This window comes from Vigna umbellata, chromosome 2 (genome assembly GCF_029865625.1).
Source record: "Vigna umbellata cultivar VRB3 chromosome 2, Vumbellata_1.0, whole genome shotgun sequence".
Classification (NCBI taxonomy): domain Eukaryota; kingdom Viridiplantae; phylum Streptophyta; class Magnoliopsida; order Fabales; family Fabaceae; genus Vigna; species Vigna umbellata.
The window spans coordinates 29,287,552-29,297,066 of record NC_142166.1 but is presented as its reverse complement, the minus strand read 5'-3'; the positions used below and the strand labels follow the sequence as shown (position 1 = coordinate 29,297,066).

At 41.3% G+C, this 9,515-nt stretch overlaps 1 protein-coding gene across 1 annotated transcript; it reads left to right on the top strand.

The window, feature by feature from the left end:
- Positions 1 to 1,238: 1,238 nt before the first annotated feature.
- Positions 1,239 to 5,573, top strand: LOC148203752 (uncharacterized). Its single transcript, XM_088107739.1, has 3 exons — positions 1,239 to 1,292; positions 4,681 to 5,387; positions 5,516 to 5,573. Exons 1-3 carry the CDS (start codon positions 1,239 to 1,241, stop codon positions 5,571 to 5,573), a joined length of 819 nt encoding a protein of 272 aa, XP_087963865.1.
- The last annotated feature ends 3,942 nt before the right edge of the window (positions 5,574 to 9,515 follow it).

Sequence of the window (9,515 nt, the reverse complement as noted above, 5' to 3'; positions counted from 1 at the left end):
TACGTGTTCCACCTTGTCTTAGTTGAGTGTCATCTTTCTTAAGCTCCCAAGGCTCTAATCTTCTTTTCTTTTTCGGTCTACCAGGCAAAATTCTCTTAGGTGGAGGCAACACATCAGGCATTGAAGTCATTTCCCACATATGAGCACCGTGGACTGGATATATCATTGGAAAGTATGTTTGTTCATAGGTTGACTTTGTAAACCAATGTGAGATGTAGTCTTCTCCATTGATGTTTAAAAATGTCATGGCAGTGAGGGCATGACAGCATGGGATTCCTGTTATACTCCATTTCCTGCAACTACAGTCCACTTTATCTATGTCAACAACAAACTTGTCACCAATGTTGGAAGTGTGTCTCACTTCAAATAATTTCAATCCTGACCAGCTGGAAAATGAAATTTGGATTCAAGTGAGTAAGTAAAGTAAAGAAATTAAAACAAACAAAACTTCATATTATGAAATCATACCTAGGTATCCAATATTTTGTGTTGTTTAATTCCTTTTGAAATCATTTATAAATTTTGGGGCAAAAGGAACCTTCATATGAAATCATACCTAGGTATCTCAAATGCCCTAATTATTTTTCGTTCACAAATACAAATACCCTAAATGAATTCTGATTTTAATTTCCCCAATTCAATAACCTATTTCCATGTTCTCAAATATATCATTGCCACGTCATTACCACTACTGTGACTCAGTTGCCACGTTTTACTTCTCTAGTGCCAAATAATCAGACACTTAACGGAGTTAGTGTGTATTTAACGGAGATGACTAAATTGACACAAATTTTTTCAATGTTTGGATTCAATTGACACTTCTACACCACGTGAGGACGACAATGAAACTTTTTTAAAAATGAGGATGAATTTGACACAATTCAACCAAACTGGGGACAAAGGAAGCAATTAAACCTATTTTTATTTATCCAGTTTGTATATAAAGTTAAAAATTTATAATAGTTTTGGATAACGGTAAGTTTGTACTGTAAGGAACCGCACGTTCCTTATATTTTTAAAGGGGATGGGGAAGGTGGGCGGCTGCACGTTCGTGTAGTGGTGGGAGAGGGGCTCCACGTCCAGCAAAGGAGTGGGCAGCAGCAGATGGTGGTGGGTCTCTCCACCTGGAATCTCTCCAGCCATCATCATGAACCTCCATCATCTCCTTCGTTGGTGGGCATAGCACTGAGGAGTGGCTGTGGGGAGCACCATTTTCTTCCTTCTTAAAGGTAAAAGCCATGGATTCAAAGGGATTGGGAGTTCTGCAGATTGGAGGAGTTGCTGCCATATCTGTGAGACGGTGAAGTGAGAGCTGGACACTGTAGCAGAGGACTGAAACAGCAGAGGAGGAACACAGTGCAAAGATTGGTTCAAGATTTGCAAGGAGGTCTTCAAGAGGTAAGGGGAGCTAGATCTTTTGTTTGATTGTTGATATATACTGTGTTTGTGTGAAACCCTGATTAATTAACACTCTCAAATCCACACTCTGATCACCATTTAATGCACCGTGCCACGTCAAAACACACTCACACTCACTCTGCATGCGTTTGCCAAGTGTCACGATTGAAAGTTTGGAATTTGATAGTGGAAAACAAGTGGCGTATGGAGAGTGGCGTTCGTCCTGCGTAAGAAGGAAAACGCTTCCACTCTCTGCAGGCACTGGATGCCATCTGTCACGTTAGAAGCTTCTAAAAGCTGTAGTGGGAACCAAGTGGCAGCACGGGAGTGCACATCCGTTTGACGTGGGAGAGAAAAATGATTTCTCTGAAAACACTTCACTTCATTCTATGCATTCACCTTCTTCCTCACGAAACTCTGGCCATTTCTCTTCTCCAACTTCTCTCTAAAACCTTTCATCTTCTCTCTAAGATAACTCACCATCATCTCCTCCGATCCCATTTCAGATACCGTAGAAACATTCCCTGCACCGTGAGCATCGTTCTGAACCGAACAGAACTGAGATCTGAACCGGTAAGCTCTCAAACCCTAAAAACCCTTTTCTGAGTTGCATGCGGACCCTGATACAGCTGCATGTTGGTTTATACACTAAGTTCTCCTACGTTTCTTTTGGTTAGAGTTAGTGAAACATTTGAGAAGCTCGTTGCGGGTAGGAAATTGTATTTGGGCAAGTTAACAAGCGTTCGCTTAGGGAGTTCATTGCTAGACCAAGTAAGGGAAGCTTTAGTAATTTAATTTAATACTTGTTTGATGTGTATGAAAGCAATGAAGTGTACTGGATGTCTGAAATGCATGAAATATTTGATGTTTAAGTATGCATGAACGAGCATGGTTGCACTGGATGTATATGATGAATATTGTTTGAACTGTATGCTGAGAATGAAACGTATGATTTGGAATATGATTAAATTTCTGTATGGTTTGGGATGATAATATGAATTTTGTAATGTATGAGATTTATGGTGGAGAGAAATTATAAGTTATGAATCGTATGAAAACTGTAAAGTTATTGTAAAATGAAAAATCTGGAAAATATCATATTCTCTGCTTGATAATGTACGCTCGTCATCGAACGGTCTTATACCGTTCGGTTTCCCTTGAAAAGGACTTAGAATAAGAATTCTTTCATTCGGAAAGGATCCTGATGAAGAGCGAGCGTCCTTTGAGTGAAGGGTTAGGTTTGAGCGTTCGGCTCAGCCTAGCGTGTCCAACGATTGAAATAAATTGAAGTGTATTTAGTAACGCTCGGCTTTATATTCCAGCGTTCGTCATAGGTAGCGCTTAGTCTTATACTGAGCGTTCGTCCAAATGAGCTCTCGGTCTTAGATTGAGCGTTCGTCCTGGTTAGCGTTCGGTCTAATACCGAACGTTCGTTCTAAATGAGTGTTCGTTCTATTTAGTGCTCGGTCATTTACCTAGCGTTCGTCCAAAGCAGTGTTCGGTTTTATAACTGAACGCTCGTCCTTATCATTGAATTCTGAGCGAACGTAACTGGCGTTCGTCCAAATTATTAATTGACGTTCGGTCATTGACTGGCAGTGTTGTCTTCTGAATCAAATTATACTTTGTTGTTTATCTAAATAATTGTGTAATGTATTTGTCCTTGTGATTCAACCTGGAGTATTTACACTTAAAATTTCTCTAAGTATTATTCAGATCTTTTGGAATCAATTCATTTAACTTATTTAAATACTCTTAACGTCCGTTATGGGACAAGGGTTCGTTTCTTTTGTTCAGAAACGTGTAGTCAATGTACTGCAATACGTTCGTCCTTATTTATTAAAGGATGAACGTTCGTTATTTTATGGAAGTGGAACAAAGAATGAAAATGTGAATAATAGAAATGGTTAAGATGTGCGAACGTTATTTTAAGTGAAATATTGAAAGTGGAATTTGAACGAACGTTCCAAGGAGGAACGTCCATATGATCTGAATGTGATAAATTGTAAAGTATGACCATGGTAAAGCTGCTGATGGTTGTTCATCCTGATATTCCGTGAGTGCTCATCCTCATGTAGAGGGGAGTAGGTCATGTGTGGGAATGGCAGGAGGCCCTAGTCCTACTGAGTACTTTGGACTGATAGGGTTAACCTCGGGTGGCAGCTGTTGAGTGTTTCCCAGTTACCACACCACCCGGGTGCAAGAACGCCTGTAGATACATGGCTTCATACAGTCCGGACAGTCGTTAATTATGAGAGTTTGAATGAGTTATTATATGCTTGGATATATACCTATTGCTGTATGAACTGTATGATTGATTGTGTATGTTAAAATATGTTGATTGTATGAATTAAATTACCTAAGCTTACCCTTGCAATTTCCTTGTGTTGTCTACTGGTTATGTACGTCCGTCTTGTCAATGCAATGATCATCCGTTGTGGATGTGAGCAGATGGAGAGGCACCACTTGAGGTAATGCTAGAAGAAGAAAATTTGGAGGACGCCAACCTGGTAGAAGTTGAAGTTAAAGCTGAGCAGTAGAGCGCTCGTTCTGTAGTAGCTGTTAGTGTCTCCGTATTATATTTTGGGACGTTCGGTTATTTATTTTGTAAGACCGTTCGTCCAGAACTTGATATTTTGTGGTTAGAATTCTGAACGCTGTATAGCTTTGTACGTTCAGGTTTTTCAGCTGTTGTAATTAAAACTGCAATGCAATTTCTGTAAATGTGATTAGTTCTAATTAATGGTGATTACTATTTATTGGGATGTTACATTTATTGGTATCAGAGCAGTTTTGTTCTTTTAAGGACACTGTAGGGTTATGAGTGCACTGTGTCTTTGCTGTGTGCTTATTGCATGTTTAACGAGTTATTATTATTTTTAACTCTTGAACATAACTAACGTACGTTTTCTCTGGTCCAGAAAACGAATGGCTCCTAGACTACCTCCTCCTCCTCAACCGAACGAGTCTGATACGTCCAGCAACACTAGGTTGTTGGAAACCGTGGTTGAAAGGCTGCATCAACAGAACACCACGTTACTGGAGCAGAACGCCACGTTGATGCAGCAAAACCAGGCTGCTATGCAAGGTTTGGAGGCTTCACGTGTCAATTCTGAAAACACGCAAAGACAATTGATGGAGATTCTTGCTGCCACCAGAGGTACACCTGGAGCATCCTCTTCAAACGCTGCTCAACCTACTGCCGAGTGGAGTTTGGAGAGCTTCCTGCAGCATCACCCAGCTAAGTTCAGTGGAAAGTGCCTCCCTGATGAGGCTGATCAGTGGCTGGGAGATATTGAGAGAATTTTCAACGCCAAACGCTGCCCAGATGTGAACAGGTTGGCGTACGCTGAGTATTTGTTGACTGGTGAAGCGAACCACTGGTGGACGAGCGTGAAAGCTCTCTTGACAGACGCTCAAACTCCTATTACTTGGGAAGTGTTTAGGAGTAAATTCTACGAAGAATATTTTCCTGATAGCGTTCGGTTTGCAAAAGAGGTGGAGTTTCTTCAACTGGTCCAAGGCGGGATGTCTATTTCTGAGTATACGAACAAGTTCAAACACTTGGTTCGTTTCAACACGATGACCACAAACGAAGAATGGCAGTGCCGTAAGTTTGAAAACGGACTGCGGAGTGACTTGAAGGTTTTGATCTCCAGCTTGTGTATACGGACGTTTCCTGCCATGGTTGAAAGGGCCAAGGTTTTGGAGAAAAATATGGCAGAAGCTGAACGACACAAGAAGCAACAACAAGTGAGTAGAGGACCCATAGTGTCCAGGGGAGGTTCTGTTCAGAGAAGGTCCCCATACGTTCGTCCAACTCAGTCCCCTGGCGGATCACAAGCCTTGGTCAATGTCGGCCAATCTGGACAGCCAAGGAGCTTAACTTGTTATCAGTGTGGAGGACCGCACTATCGGTGGGCTTGTCCACAATTATCAGGGGGAAAATATTGTACTCGTTGCAGGCAGAATGGGCACTTGGAGAACGAGTGCAATATGGGAGGACGTGCGGCAATGAGGCCGCCGAACGCTGGAAGAGCCCAACAAGGGAGAGGTGGACGTGCGCAAGCAACAGGAAGAGTTTATGCTATTACGGGTGCTGAAGCTGCTCGTTCAGGTACACTCATCACCAGCACTTGCTTATTGTTTGGAAAGCCGTGTGGTGTGTTGTATGATTCGGGGGCAACTCATTCCTTCATCTCGAAGGCGTGCGTTGAGAAACTGGGGCTAATGGAGAGTGAATTACAGTTCGATTTGGTGGTGTCAACCCCAGCGGCTGGTGGGATCAAGACGTCTACAGTTTGTGTAAGATGTCCTATAGAAGTTGAGGGGCGTAGATATAAGGTCAACCTCATTTGTTTACCCCTTCAAGACTTAGAGGTGATTTTGGGGATGGATTGGTTGGCTACCAATCGAATTCTCATTGATTGTGGGAAGAAGGAGTTGATCTTTCCGGATGGAGAAGAGGAGGAGTTAACAGTTACGCTCGGTCAGTGGAAGGAAGACATCATGGAAGGAGCGAGCTGTTTCCTGATAATGACGTATGAAGACAACGAAGTAGAGCGTTCGTCCAATGTTGAGAGCAGTGGAGGACGAACGGTAGTGGATGAATTTTCGGACGTCTTTCCGGATGAAGTCCCTGGTCTACCTCCCGTTCGCGAGGTTGAGTTCAGGATCGACCTGGTGACAACTGCTGCACCCATCTCTGTTCAGCCTTATAGAATGGCACCAGCCGAGTTGGTCGAGCTTAAGAAGCAAATTGAGGAGTTGTTGGATAAGAGGTTCATCAGGCCGAGTGCTTCACCATGGGGAGCGCCTGTGTTGTTGGTCAAGAAGAAGGATGGCAGCTCTCGACTCTGCATTGATTATAGGCAACTTAATAAGCTGACCATCAAGAACAAGTATCCACTGCCAAGGATAGACGACCTACTGGATCAGTTGCAAGGTGCGTGCGTGTTCTCAAAGATTGATTTACGTTCGGGCTATCATCAAATTAGAGTGAAGGAGGGAGATATTCATAAGACTGCATTTCGGTCTCGTTATGGACATTATGAATATGTGGTGATAATAAGTGTTCGGATTTTAAACGGTCGGTTTCGATGTACCTGTGATAATAAGTGTTCGGTTGTTGGTAGTCTCAACTGGTGATTTTGAGCGTTCGGTCTAAAATTGGATTCTAAGGAGTGAATCTCGAGCGTTCGGTTTTGTGGTAATATTGATTATAAGCGTTCATCCTAAATTGTTGTTTTCAGCAAATAATCTTGAACGTTCGTTTTGATGTATTAGTAATTGTAGTCGTTCGTTTAAGTTGGTATTCTTAAGTTTGGATCTTGAGCGTTCGGTCATGGTTTAATTCTGATTGTGAGCGTTCGGTCTTGGTTTAATTCTGATTGTGAGCGTTCGGTCTTGGCTTGATTCTGATTGTGAGCGTTCGGTCTTAGTTTGATTCCGATTGGGAACGTTCGGTCTTGGTTTAATTCTGATTGTTAGCGTTCGGTCTTGGCTTGATTTTGATTGTGAGCGTTCTGTATTGGTTTAATTCTAACTGTGAGCGTTCGGTCTTGGTTTGATTCTGATTGTGAGCGTTCGGTCTTGGTTTAATTCTGATTGTTGAGCGTTCGGTCTTAATTTGATAGTCTTAAGTTTGGATCTTGAGCGTTCGGTCTCGATATCTGTTAGAAATCATTAGCGTTCGACCTAAATCCGTATTCTGATGTTTAGTTGGTAAGCGTTTAATCTGGGTGTATCAGTGATAGCTAGCGTTCGATCTTGCCCAAGTATTCTCAGGCTTCGATCGTAAGCGTTCGGTCTTAATGATAGATAACGTTCGGTTTTGCTGATGTTTATTCCCATTTAGTGATCGTTCGTAGCGAACGTTCGGTATTTGATGATGATTGATCTTTGAACGTTCGTCCTGACATTGGACGATTTTAGTGAGGTGTTCTGTTATAACGTTCGGTGGGGAAATGTTTAATCCAGTGGGGCGTTCGGTTTTAGCGTTCGACTGAATATTGGAGGTGTTCGGTTTTAGCGTTCGACTGAATACTGTTCGGTTTTAGCGTTCGGCCTGATTGTGTTGGATCTTATAGCGTGCGTCCAAATATAGTAGTGTTCGGCAAGATAACGTTCGACAGATGGCGTTCGGTGAATAGTGTTCGGATGAATAGTGTCCCGCAAAGTGTTTGATGAATAGTGTTCGGATGAATAGTGTTCTGCAAATAGTGTTGAGTTCTAAGTTGAGTTTCTCTGGAATTGAATTATGTGTACAAATGTTTGGAATATATACTGCGATGTGATGTATGTGAAGATATGTGAATGTATGAAATATGATAAATTACTATGATGATACGATTGTAAAAGTAAATAGTGTATGTGAGTATGAAGTGGACATCTCGGGGAGAGATGGATGAAAGTGGTTATGTGGTGGTGTGTTGTTCTGTATAAACTGTATTGAACTTTGAACTAGTATGTCTATCCCTACACTCAAAGCATTGTTCATGCTCAAGTAGAGAAGAACAACGTAAGTGGTGAGAGTAGAGGGAGGTCCTCGTCTATAGTCTTTGAATTTAGACATAGACAGATTGGGGGATTTACCTTGCTAGTGTTAGGCAAGACTAGCTCAACTATGCAAGTGCAAAGACGACCAATAGTTCGACAGTTATACAAATTCGGATGAGTCGTGTGTTGTGACTTTACCTTGCATAGTGTTGGGGAGTGCCAGCAGAACTATGTAAGTGTAAAGATGTGTGAGTTGTGGTTTAATAAGCATGCCTTAATTGTTTCTTTATATGAATCTACGTATGATGACATGAATTAACTGTGCTATATGTATAACATGCTTTTTATATCTAGCTCACCCTTGCATTGTTTGTGTTATGTGCTGTTTGGGTATGTTTCTCTGGCGATGATCATCCACTTGGATGGGAGCAGACGTTGTTGAAGAGATCCCTTTGGAGCAAGAGCTGGAGGATACTAAGGTTGCGGAGTAGTCTTCTTAGGAATTTCCCATATGAACTCTTGTAGTATTTGACTCTTTAAGCTGTTCAAGTTTGAATTCCCGTTTCTTTTATTTCTGAATGACTGTAATTTCACATTTAATTACACGTCATGCTCCGACTGTTCTCTTTATTGGAATGTTGACGTATTTATTATGTAATATTTGTTATTATATAATCGGGATGTTACATGTACTATATATTATAGTTTATAACTGTTGTAACATCCCAATAAATAGTAATTACCATTAATCAGAACTAATCACATTTACAGTAAATACAGTGCAGTCTTAATATTTATAACAGCTGCTCCAAAAGAAAACAGCACGTACAGCAAATTACAGCGTTCAGAATTCATGATCAATTCAAAGCCAATGCTGAATAATCTATTCTGCAAAACTATATACAGAACTGCCAAAATACAGCACAAAAATCTAATATCTACTACGGAACGAGCCTCTACTGCTCAGCTTTGACTTCAACTTCTACCAAGTTGGCATCCTCCAAATTTTCTTCTTCTAGCATTGATTCCAGGGGTGCCTCTCCATCTGCTCACATCCACAACGGATGATCATTGCATTGACAAGACGGACATCCAGATACAGTAGACAACACAAGGAGAATTGCAAGGGTAAGCTTAGGTAATTTAATTCAATACAATCATCATAATTTTTAACATAGTAAATCAATCATACCATTCATACATCATTAGATACATATATCCACGCATACATTAACTCATGCAAATTCTCATAATTAAAGACTGTCCGGACTGTATGATCCATGTAACCGCAGGCGTTCGTGCACCCGGGTGATGTAGTAACTGGAATTCGCATCAGCTGCCACCCGAGGTTAACCCTTATCAGCCCAAAGTACTATGTAGGACTAGTGCCTCCTGCCATTCCCACGCATGAACTACTCTCCTCTACATGAGGATGAGCAATCACGGAATATCAGGATGAACAGCCATCAGCGATTTTACCATGGTCATACTACACTACTTCTCATATTCACATCATGGAGACGTTCCTCCTTGAAACGCTCATTCACAATCCAATCCAATAAATCCATTCACACTATCATTCGCACATTGTTAAACATTCCTCTTATTCAGATTTCCAT